Source organism: Notolepis coatsorum (genome assembly GCF_963971535.1).
Source record: "Notolepis coatsorum genome assembly, chromosome: 2".
Taxonomy (NCBI): Eukaryota; Metazoa; Chordata; class Actinopteri; order Aulopiformes; family Paralepididae; genus Notolepis; species Notolepis coatsorum.
This window is the reverse complement of record NC_140166.1, coordinates 213688518-213705738: the sequence shown is the minus strand read 5'-3', so window position 1 is coordinate 213705738 and position 17221 is coordinate 213688518. Positions and strand designations below refer to the sequence as shown.

The window sequence follows — 17221 nt, the reverse complement described above, 5'->3', positions numbered from 1 at the left end:
CCGACGGTCGCCTGTAGATAACGCCTGTAGATAACGTTTTTATGTAGAGTAGTAATCATAAAAGAAAAATGATCCAGAGCCTTTAGAAAGGTGCAGAATATAAGTATTGTCCCCCCCCCCCTCCCCCCCCAAAAAGACAGATTGTATTATATATCTTTTTATTTGGCTACTTCCCATTTCCCCCATGTGGAATGCACCTGATTGGATAAATGACATGCTGGTGCTCTAGTGCGACATCTAGTGGCTGAATGTCATCTATAGCACGTTTAAGTGTCCATCATCACCATCATCATCCTCATCAAATGAGATCATAACTGATATGAATCAAAGCTCACCTCCTGCTGGGTTGAAGTCCCCTCTCCGCTGTCTCCAGGTTCTCTGTCTTGAGAATCCTAACGTTATGAAACACAAGGCAATGAATCTCAGTGCGTATATTAAAACGTATATTAAAAAAACAACATATACATGACATATAAATATACATATACAACATAATATACATGTGTGATACAAGTGAAGCCCTGTTCCATATCAAGTTATAAGAGGTTATGGTGGAAGGTACGTCACCCACTCCCACTATCACAGAAGATTACATGACCTTCCCTCCCCGCAGAAATCCACAACGCCCCAACGTCTGGACTGCTTCAAAAAACTCTCAAAACTCACCTCTTTAACATGGCCATTGACCCCTAGCTTTTTTTAAGTAAGTTGACAGGTTTAAAATTGTAATAATCTTCATCAAGTTATACCATGTTCTGTATAACAAATCCTTTTCTTCGAAGTAACTAGTAACTAGACGGGTTCAGATAAAGTTTAAATACTCAAGTACAGTACAAGTACCTTAAAAGTATACTTAAAGGTGATATAGATAACATATTTATCTAGAGTAATAATACATTTTTTAAAGAATACATCCACAGAGCTTTTAGAAAGATACAGAATGAAAGTATTGCCTTTCCCCAAAAAAGATTATTGATTAATGAATTTATGATTTAAAGAAGTTTGTGGGTCCAAAATGAATGTTGTTGCTTGTCCCTACTTCCCATTTCCCCACATGGAATGCACCCGATTGGATAAATTACATGCTGGTGCTCTAGTGCGACTTCTAGAGGCTGAATCCATAGCACCTTAAAGGAACACGCCAACATTTTGGGAAAATAGCTTACCAGGGCGCGTCTATGCTTTAGGCAAGTGGCTTGTCCTTCCGCGTTCCCGTTTTGCGCTCTGATTGGCTATGCACGTTTCTGGTCATGGGACATGTGCGCCCAATAGCGTGACGAGCTGCGTCTTTGCCCATTTCCGCGTCGAACAGCCTGCAAACTACCTGGCGTTCTATCGCCATGCTCTAAGACAAACTCTAACCTTAACCAACTTTGAAAGAGTGCCTAAGCTTAACCGTCGAAAGAACTTGCCGTCACGCTCTAAGACAAACTCTAACCTTAACCAACCCGTCCAAAAACTTGCCGTCCCACAATTGGCGCACATGTCACATGACCAGAAACGTGCGTGGCCAATCAGAGCGCAAAACAGGAACGCGGAAGGACAAGCCACTTGCCTAAAATATAGAAGCTACCAGGGCGGCTGATTGGCACAGTGGGCAAGGCGCTCGCCACTAACGCAGGAGACGCTGGGTTCGAGCCTAGCTCTCAGCGTTGCTACCAGCTGGCCGGTCGTTCATACTAACACAATTGGCAAGTGTTAGAGGGTGGGAAAGCCGGTGGGTGGGGATTGGACGTTGTGGACAGCGACTCCTACAGGTCGGTTTGACTTTGGTGACGCCGATGCGGCGGAAACAGGAAGTAGCGGGGGCAGTGTGAGCCTCCCACGCGTTACTCCTCGCCACTGAGAGTTCGAGCTGCTGCGGTGAAAAGATGAGACAGGCTGCCTCCTCGTGTACCGGAGGGGACACGTGATGCAAGGCTTCTGTCCTCACTACAGCCGACCAGTGGGAGGCATAGTCTAGCAACGTTCAAGACAGGGGAGGGAAGAATTGGATAATACGAAATTGGGATGGGAGAAAAATAGAAAAATGGGGAGAAAAAGTGGATTAAAAAAAAGAAGGGAAATAGCTTACCGTCTTCTCCAGAGAGAGACAAGAAGATAGATACCAGTTTCCTCTCTGTGTGTTCAGTAGAAAGCTATCTGGCTGTACGTTAGCCTAGCTTAGCACAATGAATGGAAGCGGACAGTGCTGGTTAGCCTAGGCATTGTCCAACTAACACCTCTCCCAAAGGCTAACCGGCACGGTCCGCTTCCATTCATTGTGCTAAGCTAGGCTAACGTGATAGCTTTTTTTTAAATATATTTTTTAGCATTTTTACAGCTTTTTATCGGATAGGACAGGCAGAGAGGAAAGATGGGTGAAGATGGGGAGGAAATGCAGCATAGGTCCCCGGGCCGGATTCGAACCCCGGACGCTGTGATTATACTGCGAGCGCAGTATCGTGGTGCGCCACCGTGGCGCCCCCAGATAGCTTTCTACTGACCTCACAGAGAGGAAACTGGTATCTATCTTCTTGTCTCTCTCTGGAGAAGACTGTAAGCTAATTTCCCAAAATGTTGGCGTGTTCCTTTAAAGATCTGTATTTGAGTAAAGTAAAATACCGTGTGCACTTCCCGCCCCTGGCTCTCACCCTGGCTCTCTGCCACTTGTAGTACATACTGTGTGCACTTCCCCCCCCCTGGCTCTCACCCTGGCTCTCTGCCACTTGTAGTACATACTGTGTGCACTTCCCCCCCCTGGCTCTCACCCTGGCTCTCTGCCACTTGTAGTAGGACACCACAGAGCCCCGGAGCCGGGGCACCAGGTCCTTGGTGATCAGGTGGACCGCGGGGTCTGGCTGCTGCCCCCCCGGCCGGGACAAGATGGCCGCCTTGATCTTCTCATAGTGTTCGTGCACATTGGACAACTCCTGCAGGAGGACAAGAAGACAGACTTCGTGAAAATACAAGCAGTGTGGAGAGAGAGACAGAGACAGAGAGAGAGCAACAAAGAGAGAGACAGAGATAGAGAGCAACAGAGAGAGAGACAGAGCAACAGAGATATACAGAGTGAGAGAGCAACAGAGAGACAGAGAGAGATAGAGAGCAACAGAGAGATATACAGAGAGAGAGCAACAGAGAGACAGAGAGAAAGAGAGAGATCAAGAGAGATACAGAGAGAGACCGATAGAGCAACAGAGAGAAAGAGACAGAGAGAGAGCAACAGAGAGACAGAGAGAGCAACATAGAGAGAAAGAGACAGAGAGAGAGAACAGAGAGGAGAGAGAGAGAGAGCAACAGAGACAGCAACAGAGACAGAGATCAAGAGAGAGAGACAGAGAGAGAACAGAGAGAAAGAGACAGAGAGCAACAGAGAGAGAGTAACAGAGAGAGAGAGCAACATAGCGAGCAAGAGAGAGAGAGAGAGAGAGACAGAGAGAAAGGGGTATTGTGCCTGCTGTCTCACTGGAATGCCTGTGACACACCTGCAGTATATGGAATGGAACCATAATTAACGTTGTTAATTACACACCTATGTTTACCCTGCAATGTCATGTCAAAATGGCGACCGTGAAAGGGGCCTATATTGAAGGTACTAGCTGGTGAGTGTTGGAACTGAATCGGGTGGTTTAGACTTTTCATAGGCCGTGTAGACAATAAGAATACAATGAAATGACACCAGTGTTATCCTTCAAGATGATATATAAGATATTGTATACTCTTATCGTCCCCGTAGGAAGGTTAGTCTTGGACTCCGTACTGCAGTTTCACAATAAAAGCATCATCACACATAAAAACTGAGTAAAAGTATAAAGAAACATCAACAATATATGTCCTGTCTTTTCTTTTTATTATGTTTTTGGTAGATATTTTATTGTTTTTTTACCGGGCAGTCCGGTAGAGAGAGAGGGGAAGTATGGGAGGATAGAGGGGGAAGACATTGGGCAAAGGTCGCCGGGTCCGGGAGTCGAACCCGGGGCGGCCGTGTTGCACCACAGTGCTGTACGTGGTGCGCCACCCTGGCGCCCCTGTTCTATGTTCTATGGTATCGCTCACTGCACTGTGACTTGGGCGCTTGCACTGTGGGCGTGTTCACTGAGGCGTGGGCAGTAATGGCAGTGGTCATAATATGTGATGTCATTCACCTGTTCACCTGGCATTCACCCTTTCAGGCGTCTATACTTTCCGCAGCCGCATTTCTGGCAGACGTTTCTGGTCATGTGACATGTGCGCCCAATAGCGTGACGAGCTGTGTCTTTGCCCATTTCCACGTCGAACAGCCTGCAATTCTGCAAACTACCTGGCGTTCTATCGCCATGCTCTAAGACAAACTCTAACCTTAACCAACTTCGAAAGAGTGCCTAAGCTTAACCGTCGAAAGAACTTGCCTAACCTTAACCAACTTCGAAGATTGCCTAAGCTTAACCAGTGTAGAAACTGACGTCGGCCAATCAGAGAGCGTCTGCCAGAAATGCGGCTACGGAAAGTATAGACGCCCCTTTCACACCGGCAGGGCTTCGTGTCGGTTTCGGTTCCGGAACCTAATCTTGAACCGGCCGGTGCGTTCAGACCGAAGATAATGGGTTCTGAACCTGAAAAGTCGGTTCTCATCTGGAACCGAAATGTTTTAGTTTTTTCCTTGCGAACCGTGCCATCATCAGTGGCTGTGTTTTTCCTTACCTTCGCTGGGGCATGTTTTTGGATTTCATGGTGTTTTTTTTTGTTTTGTTTTTGTGATGTTTCTTCTCGACTTGTTTAACACTTTGAGCGCCACGCCTGGTTTTCCGTTTTACCGCTTGAATGCCACCATCGGCGCCAATGTTAACGTTAATATCGCCTAATCTATGTTTTAAATTATGGCTATGTGTCTAATCTGCCCATCGCATTATCAAAGACTATTTTCCAGTCAGTGCTGTGAAGGCAGATTGTTTTTTTATCGCGTCGTTTCCGTTTCAGAGCAGTTAGAAAATCCCCCGTTTTGATATAAAAAACAGCTCATTCTGGAGCATTCTATGAAAATCGTCTTTTAGTGGAATATTCCACAACGTTGATATTCGTCGGCCTTTTTATGAATCGTTTTCAAATAAACGCTAGATGATCAATATTATACGTGCACGCAAGCACATTACGGCCGCGCACTGATAATCGCTCCGTTGATTTCCTCACAGACTTTTACAGTGAAACCGAAAGACATTTCACAAAACAGCTTATAACTTCATCAAACTTACTCTGATTATCCTACCACTGATAACATAGAGTCCTTACCTGACATCAGATGGTATCCAACTGGTATATTCCAATTCCTGATCACCATTCGAAAAAATCTATAAGTGTATGGATCCAACGCGATACTGGAGATCTCCATGATCCGCGGGGATCTGAGGCTCCAGAATTAACTGTGGTAACCCCGGCTGGATCAGTGAACTGGAAAATGTGGAGTACCGGATTTTTTTCCCCATTCATTTTCATTGAGTCCATTCCAAAATCACTTATGTCATCTGGGAGACGACAGGGGGCGCTTTTTTCCACAGTGATCACCGGCGCAGCTCGGCTATACTCGGGTAGGCTCGGGTGATGCAATAATTTTTCAGATCGCAAAAAAATAATAATAATAATAATTCCGAGAAATCTCGTGAGTGGCACGCAACCACCTATAAAAAAACCAGAGAAATCTCGTGAGTGGCACGGAAAGTGTTAAAGAAGACTTATCCGGCCCATGGGGACATTAACGTATATACGACCCCCAGTAGCAACACCGTCTCCTCTCAGCTCACCTCCAATAGATCCACACTGACAAGCTCCTGTGGTCGGGACGAGCGCTCCAAGAAGTCCTCGCAGAACGTCTTTTTGTGTTTCTTGGCGTACTTCCTCACGTGGAAAGTCAGCTGTTAGGGAACAGAACCAGAAGATAAAGAAGAATTAGAAGAACTGGAAGAACGTTTATTGTTCATGTACATGGAATGTTGTTATTGTTGTTGTTGTTGTTGTTGCAAAACCGCAATAGACCTTTCCGCCCTGTCAATCACGCAGAGAATAATAACCAATAAGATTGCCCGATTTCTTAAATTTCTTCAATTGACATGTCGTTGTTTCAGTGTGCGTGTGAGAATGTTTGGGAGAGCGTAGCAACAGTAACACAGTAATACTAATATTAGAGTCCTGAAGTTTTGGCCCTACAGCAACAATATGTTGCCTATAGACTGTTGCTAATAGATGAATATGTTGCCTATAGACTGTGATATGTATATAGAGAGCCTCCTCACAGGGTTATAGACTGTGATATGTTGTGATAATATGTATATAGAGCCTCCTCACAGGGTGAGGCGTGTTGTCTATAGACTGTGATATGTTGTGATGAGTAGTATATATACGATATCGCACATTCTAAACTACTGCCGGACAGGAGGTTTCTTTCCCTCAAACAACTGAAACACAATAAAACTCCAACATAACTTAACTTTAGTGTACATGTTTGACAATGTAGAGAGAGAGCGAGAGAGCGTGATGTAATAGGTTTGAGTTTGAGCGTCCTAAGTTGCCATAGTTGATGATGTCACACCAGGATGTCATTGTAATGTCAACACACAGAGTTGGAAACGAGAGTTGTCTATAGACCAGACCTGGGCAATTACAGCCCACGGGCCACTTCCAGCCTGCGGTAAATGTTTACAATTCGAGATAATGAATATTGAGCAGAATTAAGTTCAAGTTATCATTGGTTCGGCCCTCCAACACAGTTCAGGTTTCTCATGTGGCCCCTTGGAAAAATGAATTGCCCACCCCTGCTATAGACTGTGATATGTTGTGATGATACAGAGAGCCTCCTCACAGGGTGGGGCATGTTGCCTATAGACTGTGATATGTTGTGATGATATGTATATAGAGAGCCTCCTCACAGGGTGGGGCATGTTGCCTATAGACTGTGATATGTTGTGATGATATGTATATAGAGCAGGGTTCGAAATTAACGCGGGCTTGGGGCAAAATGCCAGTGAAAATGGACAAAATGCCCTCGAAAATCAGTTAAGGGGGGCACAAAATGCCCCTGACAGTTTACTAATTATCAAGTTCAAGTTCAAGTTCTTTAATAGTTGTCATACAGAAGTACAGAATACTTTCATACAAAATGCTTCTTACTGTTACGCTCCAGAGACTGTGCTAGACAAGATAGTATCAAATAACATAATAACATAATATAGCATGAATTTAGAAGAAGAAAATGAGGTCACAGTGTTCGGTATAGACATATGTACAATGTTCTGAGTTACCATATAATATACAATACACAATACTATGCAGTGTACTAATGTACAGTACTATCTAGTGCAAAGCAGAAATGGGATGAGGTACAATTTTAGGTACAATTTACAGTAAGGTGTACGAGTTGTAGTGCAATCCTTCATCCATAAATATAAAGTGTGGGGAGTGGGTGCTACAGTGTGTTTGTTTAAAGTGGGTGTGTGCTATAAGTGTGTGGAGTGGGTGCTACAGTGTGTTTGTTTAAAGTGAGTGTGTGCGTGTGGATGTGTGTGCTATGTGCGTTTGGTGGTTGTTGTTGTGTAGTGTTCATTCATTGTTCGTTTAGCAGCCTGATGGCCTGGGGATAGAAGCTTCTTCTGAGTCTTTCTGTGCTCGCCTTGAGACTCCTGTATCGCTTGCCTGACGGCAGCAGTTCAAAGAGGCAGTTGTTCGGGTGACTGGAGTCTTTAATGATTCTCTTAGCCTTGCCCTTGCAACGCTTGTAGTAAATGTTCTGGAGGGTGGGGAGCCCCCCTCCAATTGTGCGTTCGGCTGAACGTGTCACTCTTTGTAGTCTGCTTTGGTCTTGTGCAGTGCTATTCCCAAACCAGGAGGTGATGTTGCCGGTCAAGATGCTCTCTATTGTACATGAGTAGAAGTTCTTAAGGATCTTCTGGCTGACTTGGAACTTCCTTAGGCGCCTGAGGAAGTAGAGGCGTTGTCGTGCCTTCTTCACAACACTGTTAATGTGTGTGGTCCATGTCAAGTCCTCGGATATGTAGGCTCCGAGGTACTTAAAGCTGTTGACTCTCTCAACCGGTGCCCCGTCGATGCTGAGAGGGCTGTAGTCCTTGACCCCCGACCTCCTGAAGTCCACAATCATCTCCTTTGTTTTGCTGACGTTCAGGGAGAGGCTGTTTTCCTGGCACCATCCCGCCAGGACCTTGACCTCTTCCAAGTAGGCCCTCTCGTCGTTGGCAGAGATCAGGCCCACCACCACTGTGTCGTCAGCAAATTTGACGATTGTATTGCTACTCCGCTGAGCCACACAGTCGTGTGTGTACAGGGAGTAGAGGAGGGGACTCAGAACACAGCCCTGGGGGGCCCCTATGTTGAGGGTGATGGATGAGGAGGTGCAGTTGCCTGCTCTCACCACCTGGGGTCTGCCAGTCAGGAAGTCCAAGACCCACTGGCAGAGGTCATAGCCCAAGCCCAGGTCCCTGAGCTTGGCTATGAGTATGGAGGGGACTATGGTATTGAATGCCGAGCTGTAGTCGATGAATAGCATTCTCACATAGTTCCCCTGCCTCTTGTCCAGATGTGATGCTGCTGTGTGCAGCACATGGGATATGGCGTCCTCCGTGGACCTGTTGGGGCGGTATGCAAATTGCAGGGGGTCCATGTTGATGGGGAGGGAGGAGCAGATGTAGCCCTTTACTAGCTTCTCGAAGCACTTCATGGCTATGGAGGTGAGAGCTACAGGGCGGTAGTCGTTGAGGCAAGCAGGCTTGGATTTTTTGGGTACAGGGATAATAGTGGACTTCTTCAGGCAGGTGGGGATGACAGCCTGTTCTAAGGACAGGTTAAATATGTCAGTGAATACTGGGGCCAGTTGGTCGGCACAGACTTTTAGGACGCGGCCGGGGATGCCGTCTGGACCTGCTGCCTTCCTGATATTCACTTTTTTAAAGGTCCGCCTCACCTCATGCTCTGTTACCCTGAACACTGCGCCTCCATCAGCAGCCGACCCCCCCCCCCCCCCCCATTGCCGAGGCTTGTGAGCTGGTGTTGTTATTACCAGCATCAAACCTCGCATAGAAGGTATTGAGGTCATTTGCTAAGGAGATGTCACTGTTCAGTTTGAGGGAGGCGCCTTTGTAGTCTGTCATCGTTTTGAGCCCCTGCCACATAGCTCTAGAGTCAGCTTGTTCAAACTGGAGTTCAATTTTATCCCTGTAGCGTCGTTTGGCCTCTGACACAGTCCTCCTTACGTTGTATCGCGCCACCTTGTGGTCATTCATGTTGCCTGCCTCTAGGCCGTCGTTGTATGCTTTGGTGCGCTCTCTCAGAGCTTCACGGACGAATTTGTCTACCCAGGGTTTTTGATTTGGGTAAACTTTCATTTTGGTAGTGGGGATTGTTTCTTTCACCCTAGTACAAACATAGTCCAGCACTGTCTCCGTGTAGGCATTAATGTTATCTGTGTCGCGGAACACATTCCAGTCTGTGTTGTGAAACACTGACCGGATCGTATCCTCTGACGTCACATCCCATTTCTGCACCTCTCGCGAGACTACGGGAGTACTTTTAATTCTCTGTCTGTACTTCGGTGTAAGAAAAATTGATGCGTGATCTGACTTACCGAAGCCACTATCAGAATGAGCCTTGTAGCCACCTTTAAATTGCGTGTAACAGTGATCTAGGATGTTACCGCCTCTGGTGTTGCAAGTCACATGCTGATAGAAGTCGGGCAATACCTTTCTCAGATTGGCGCTATTGAAATCTCCCAGAACTAAAATGGCGGCGTTAACATTCGCCTCTTGGATTCTATTTACCTCGTCGTGTAGTCTGGAGAGCGCAACCTTGTTGCTGGCTTCAGCTTGCGGTGGAATATACACTCCAACCAGGACGATCGCCGTTAACTCCCTCGGGAGGAAGAAAGGACGACACTTGATGGTTATATATTCCAGTTCTGGGGAGCAGTGGTTGGATAGTTCCTTCACGTTAGTTGGGTCATTCCAATTTTTGTTCAACATGAAGGCAATACCTCCTCCACGTTGTTTACCGGATTCTGCTGTTCTATCCTTGCGGTGAATGAAGAAATGATCGGCCGGTAGGATGGCGTGGTCTGGGACTTCTGGCGCCAGCCACGTCTCGATGAAGCAGAGAACGTTACAGTCCCTAACGTCTCTCTGGAATTGAATCCTTGCTCGGATGTCGTCTAGTTTATTGTCTATTGATTGTACATTGGCTAGCAATATACTGGGTAGTGGTGTCCTGTGCCGCCTGGTTCTCAGCCTGTTACGGACTCCAGCTCTCTTTCCTCGCCGTCTGGGTCCTTTGTCCCTGGGGGCGAGATCCGGTCCTGATGTCCTCAAGATCTCAACGGGCCATTGTTGCGGTTCAGAGAGCTGATCCAGAGAGTAATCCAGTCGGTAAGTTTCCCGTAATCCAATGTCTATTAGTGACTGACGGTCATACACATTAATTGCACCTACTGTTGGTACAGACAAAACTCTTAAAACTATAAATATTAACAAAAGTATGCACAGTCTCGACGGAGCGCACAGACAGGCAGCCGGACGTAGCGGCGCCATCTTCTGATATATATATATTATATATATATATTCTGTTGAAGTCCGACATATTTAAATATCTCCGGTCATAATGTCCTGTGAGAATGATTCCCTCGCGACCTGTGTTTTGCTGATGAGAATGGCGATGCGGCAGCTTGGTGCTGGATTAGCAAGAGGCGTGCAGCTGCGGAGCCGCAGAGCTCACAGTTGTGCCCGCACAGTGCAGTACTCCAATTCAGCCATTGGCAATTCAGCCATTGGGTGGGTGGCGCTGCCGAGCGGTCCCCAGACCGGACCTGATGGCGCCGCTGGCTCTGCGGCTCTGCAGTTGCATACTATTGGGATGAGTTTATCGCTTCGTCAGCAACAGCACGGAGTCTCGAGGGACTTATTTTATTTGGAATATTAATGACTGTATATATGCAAAAGTAGCCTAGTTTTGAGTTAAAATATTATAAATCTACATGCCTTGGGGATGTCATTCTTTATATAGCCTGCCTATCAATTGTTTTTAAGCTCAATAAACTGACCGGAATTTCTGACATTTGTCTGGGAGATTGAAATCTTCCAGGACACTGAGACCGGCCCCAGTATTTTCTAACGGAAACCCTGATGGAGACATTAACATTACGTTTTGTTTCATTTATGTGAATAGTTTATTTACAAGTGAACCAAACTTCTCCTCCATTGCAAACACCGCAACGCTCCCAGCTGTGAGACACAATTTCACCCGTGCGCACACTCAGCTATGCGTTCTCGGCTTCCCTCATGTTAAGGGGGGCCGGGGGGGACAAAAAGCCCCAGACAGTTTACTAATGATATATATATATAGACATTATTAATGTCATTAACATTACGTTATCATAGTATAAAAATGTATATGACTATTTATTTAACTGACGAGTGAAAGACGTGATTTATTAAATCTGTTTTGATCAGACGCCGATGTCGACGTCACTCTCTCCACCCTCTCACATTAGCAGGTGAGCAGCTCACCAGCATTTGATGGCATTTTGAAGACAGACAAGATGGAGCGTTTTTTTTATCAAACTATAAAAACACGAAGGAAAAAGAGTCTGAGAAACAGATTCCTTCAAATAAAAAAATGTAAAGCGGAGTATGATGGAGTCGTGGAGATTAGATTAATTTAGTTGTATTTTTTAAATGATAAGGATGTTTAATAACCGTTTATCATAAAAATTCAGTGCCGCCGAAATACAAAAAAAAGCCCCCGAAAATCAATTAAGGGGGGCAAAAAAAGCCAGTGAATTTTTTTTTTTTTTTCTAACCCTGATACAGAGAGCCTCCTCACAGGGTGGGGCGTGTTGCCTATAGACTGTGATATGTTGTGATGATATGTATACAGAGAGCCTCCTCACAGGGTGGGGCGTGTTGCCTATAGACTGTGATATGTTGTGATGATATGTATACAGAGAGCCTCCTCACAGGGTGGGGCGTGTTGCCTATAGACTGTGATATGTTGTGATCATATGTATACAGAGAGCCTCCTCACAGGGTGGGGCGTGTTGCCTATAGACTGTGATATGTTGTGATGATATGTATACAGAGAGCCTCCTCACAGGGTGGGGCGTGTTGCCTATAGACTGTGATATGTTGTGATGATATGTATACAGAGAGCCTCCTCACAGGGTGGGGCGTGTTGCCTATAGACTGTGATATGTTGTGATGATATGTATACAGAGAGCCTCCTCACAGGGTGGGGCATGGCGGTGAAGAGGAAGGCCTTCTGCTGGAGCAGCTTCCTGAAGATGTACACGGCGTCAAAGTGCTGAGCGCTGACGGCGTCCTGCTCAAACTTCTTCACGTTGTCCCAGTCAATCAGGGCCAGCCGGATCTGGTCCAAAAGAAGAAGAGAAAACAGCAGAAGAAGGAGGACAATGCCGATATTAAAGTAACACTGCAACATTTTGTGAAATACACTTATTTGCCATCTTCCCCAGAGAGTCAGACGTGAATATTGATATCAATCTGCGCATCAGTTTTTGGAGTTGTTGGAATTTGTATTTCTTCATTCTTGCGATTGCTTGGCCCCTGATTGATTGATTGATTGATTGAAATTGTTTGAAAAATGTATTAACAGATTGCAGAATGAGTACAATACAGTACGGCTCAATACAAACAACTGTTAAGAAGATGCAGACCAGAGAAAGACTTTCATCTTGTTTACATCAGGGTCCCCCATTTTCAATTCATCATGACATTTATGACATACACGACATACAGATATACAGTACTGTTACATCCAGACATTTATGACATACCAGATCCATAGCTGTCAACATTGGGATTTGAAAAAACGGGATATTTCACCCCGCCCCCTTCCCCCCGGCACCGCCCCCTCCCAATGTAGTCTCCTCCCCCTCGTATGTATAATATTGTCTGCACTGCGCAGCCGTGGAATCTCGAGGCCATAGATTTAGAATAGATAGAAAGGGCACATTGTGGTGTATCATAATTAATTTGTTGAGTACAATAGGATTTTTATAACGTTGACACAAATTAAAGAATATTTACACTAATAAGTTCTCTTTTACCTCTTATTTAATTCATTCATTAATTTAATTGTAGGCACTGTTTATATTGTACATAGTCCTGTATATTGTGTCCTATGTTACTTTTGTGTTTATTGTCTCTTTCTATATACACCATGGGAAGGGGGGCACGTAATTGAATTTTTCTGTATGTCTTGCACAAATTGGAAAATTACAAAGTTGACTTTGACTTTTAACATGTGTCTATAGTGTCAGACACTTATTGTAATGTTAAAAACGGATACTGCTGTAATATAAAGTGAAATTCTACCATGCCCCCTCAATGTATCAACTTTAAACATACATCATTTCCATTATTTCCACCATGTGCAACATTTCCTAGGAACAGCAATGTCCATTCTATCAACTCCAAATCTGTGCTATGAGCTCAATTCTCCCAGTGCATGCAGAAGTAGAATTGCTGTCTTGTTTTGGATGAATGAGTAGAAATGAAAAACGGAAATCTTCTTTTATTAAAGTAGTTTTGACATGTGATATAGATAAAGATATTGTTTCATTGTGTATTGATTAACTTTACATTTGCTCTTCATTACTGCACTTCATCAAAAGTTATGCAATGGATTATGGGTAAATGCAACGTTAAAGCAGTGCCAATGTAAGACTGACTTTGTGATAATGACAATAATATAGTATAAAGTAGGTAGGGTATTATTTGGACTAAAGAATGGTGTTGTCTCACCCTACTCGCATGTTGTTGAGGGAGAGCACCATACATTATACACTGAGAAACCACGGCCGAGAGTGAGCTCTCCGGGAACAACCCCACTTTGCCGGTATCACTTAGGTAGTTGTAGAATGTAATACATTTCGTGCTAAACCCCTCCTTTATCCGGTCTCTGGTCTTCCGGTCTGACTTCCTGTGCTAACGTTCTAATCTACACTGCTGCCACGCCACCTGTCGTCACGGAGGGGAATTGCAGCCATTTTGTAAAAATTTTAAAAATATGTAAAAATACGGGAACAGGATGATGGCGGGAAGGAAGGTTGAAATACCATACAATCCCGGGAAAAACGGGATGGTTGACAGGTATGACCAGATCTACAGATATACAGTACTGTTTAAGAGAGAAATCATAAAAGAAAATATATACATTCGAGGGGGAAAAAACTACATTCGAGGGGGTTGGGAGGGTGGGTGGAGGGGTTTGTACATTTACCGGGGCCAGTTTCGAAATGCAGCCTCCCGTAGGTGCTCTTCGAGGCTCTGGAGAAACGTGCATCCATTCAACTTCACATTCAACACTGCACTCACTTGGCTCCTCAGCAACACACCCACCAAGCATGAAGTCGACCGGATGAATGGTTCTCGAGATATGCAAAGGACAGATGGGAGCATTACAGCTATTTAAACTTATGATGTCACTACAGCACCACCTACTGGCCAAATGGCATCAAATTGTCACAGTCACTCAGACATCATAATCTACACATGTCCACCAAAATGTGGTTGCAATAACACAAAGTGTTCAGGAGATATGATTTTGTTTGTATTAGGCCTGCCCACCGCAAACTTTGAGGGAAGGCTATAGAAAAACTGTATGGAATAACAAACATCTGAAAAGGTAACTTATTTTCAGCTTGGTCCAGAGATGCTCTGTAGCAAACATGGTGACGATTGCTCACAATTTCTAGCAGTAGTAGCAAAAAAACAGATTTGGACAAAATACAAAATGGCGTTAAAACTATATGAAACAGCAGGGCTCGCAACTCACTTTTGATGCTCCAAGGTGTTTTCATTTGTGACAAATAATAGCAGCAGATACTATCTAGACACAAATGGGCTTACATAGATCCGTCTGGACCCACAGAATGCAGGAAAATATTGTTTCTGCGAGTTACAGTTCAAAGTTTACAGGCCAAAACAATGTGTATTGTTGTTATGGTGCCACCGTCTGGCCAAATGGCATCAAATTCTACACTGCACTCCCCTGGATCCTCAGCAATAAATTAACTGGTCAAGAAAGCCCCCCCGACATACCACAAAGCGCTTCGGGCAGTCCTTTGTGCCGGTGGCCATCAGGCTCCACAACCAGGCAGGGCCAGGACGGGCCAACTGCTGTGGACTGGAGGAGCTGGGTTGTGGACTGTAACTAATTAATGAATTAACATCATGATTGGACTTGTTTCTTTTTCTTTTCTTCCATTCACCACTTTTAGCTCTATTTTAGCCCTATGTATTTGTCCATCTTTGTTTTTAACACGTACTAAATAAGTGTATGTTATATATTAACTGTTTCTATTAACTGTTTTTAAATTGCCGTTATGCTGTGATGGACATCTGAATCTCCCCTCTGGGATAAATAAAGGTTTTCAATCAATCAATCAATACACCCCCTGAATGAGTGTGTAGTCGATCGGATGAACAGTTCTCGCTATATGATAAGGACAGGACCGACACACACAGTCACACGCAGATCACTTCCTTTATAGTTATAGGAACACGCCAACATTATGGGATTATATGTGCTAAATATCCCATAATGCTAAATGACCATCTTCTGCAGAGTCAGACAAGAACATAGATACCAATTTCCTCTCTGTGTGTTCACTAGAAAGCTATCTGGCTGCAAGCTAGCCTAGCTTAGCACAATGTGTGGAAGGAGATACGCATCAGCTAGGCTAGCTGTTGGCCAAAAACAACTCTCCCCGAGTTTTAAGCTAGGCTAGTGGTCCATATATCCGTTTCTGTTCATTTGTGCTAAGCTAAGCAGCTTTTTGAAGGCTAAGGGCTTGTGTCCATAGTGGACGTTTTTTTCAAGGCGGGCCGCTTTGAAAAAAGAAAAAAAAAAGCTCTGAGCGTTTTCCTGAGTCTCGCGACTGCCGCGGCTGCGCTACTTCCTCGATGTTGATTACCTTGATGAGCACGCTCCTTTCCAAAAGTCAAACTAGTTTCAACTTTATGCGCTGGGAGCGCTCCGCCCAAAAACGCTGCCGCCGAGCGCTAAAAAGCGAGGCGCGGGGCTGGGAAAAGGAGTGCGCCTGTCGCGTCTCCAGCATAGAAATGAATGACAGAAAGGAGCTGACAACTCATAAAACGTCCGCTATGGACACAAGCCCTAAAACATGTGCCCTGTTAAAGGAACACGCCAACATTTGGGGAAATTAGCTTACAGTCTTCTCCAGAGAGAGACAAGAAGATAGATACCAGTTTCCTCTCTGTGTGTTCAGTAGAAAGCTATCTGGCTGCATGTTAGCCTAGCTTAGCACAATGAATGGAAGCGGACAGTGCCGGTTAGCCTTCGGGAGAGCTGTTAGTTAGACAATGCCTAGGGCCTAACCGGTCATGTCCGCTTCCACTCATTGTTCTAAGCTAGGCTAACATGGAGCCAGATAGCTTTCTACTGAACACACAGAGAGGAAACTGGCATCTATCTTAAGTAAGCTAATTTCCCAAAATGTTGGCGTGTTCCTTTAACGTGTTATTGGAGGACGCAGCACAGGGGTGAGTAACCTCATGGTACCATGGTACCAAAGCACCTCAAAGGCACTTAAAACAAGATAACAAACATCACAAAACAAACTGGTCAGACTACTACTTGACCTTACCCCCAGAACCCACCTCACCCCTGCCCACTTTGACAACCTAGGATGGCTTAGAGTAGACGACAGAGTACAGCAACTTGCAATGGGCCTGGTCTACAAGATACACTATACGACTAAGGTACCCATGTACATGTCAAAATACTTCCCAAAGGTCAGTGAATACCACAACCACTACACCAGAGGAAGCTCAACAAATCATGTTAAACCCAGATTCGGCTGAAACAAGGGACTAAACACGTTTCGCAATTATGCCACATCAATGTGGAACGCCCTACCTAAAGCTGTAAAGGAATGTGAATCCCTACCCACATTCAAAACCGCTCTTAAAGAGCACATACGGGAGGCTGCAATTCGAAACTGGCCACCGTAAATGCCCAAAACCCCCACCACCTCCTAATAGACAGTCTCCTCCCCACCGTATATATTCCTCTCCCTACTACCCACCCCCTCCTAATGTACAGTCCCCCCCTCCCCAACCCCCCCCCACCTCCAATGTACAGCCCCACCCAACCCCACCCCACCTACCAAACCTCCTCCAATGTACAGTTTCTATGTCAAATGTATGTCAGTATTCCAATGTACAGTGTG

The 17221-nt window shown here is 45.1% G+C and overlaps 1 protein-coding gene across 1 annotated transcript in view; it reads right to left on the bottom strand.

Moving 5' to 3' along the window:
* The window catches only part of LOC311223742 (uncharacterized protein), a 44462-nt gene that overhangs the window by 10919 nt on the left and 16322 nt on the right, over positions 1 to 17221 (bottom strand). The window contains exons 6-9 of the mRNA XM_084308514.1: positions 12232 to 12372; positions 5757 to 5867; positions 2751 to 2912; positions 336 to 392 (exon numbers count right to left, since the gene is read on the bottom strand). Of these exons, the coding sequence (XP_084164640.1) occupies positions 336 to 392; positions 2751 to 2912; positions 5757 to 5867; positions 12232 to 12372 (471 nt within the window). The remainder of the gene's footprint in view (positions 1 to 335; positions 393 to 2750; positions 2913 to 5756; positions 5868 to 12231; positions 12373 to 17221) is intronic.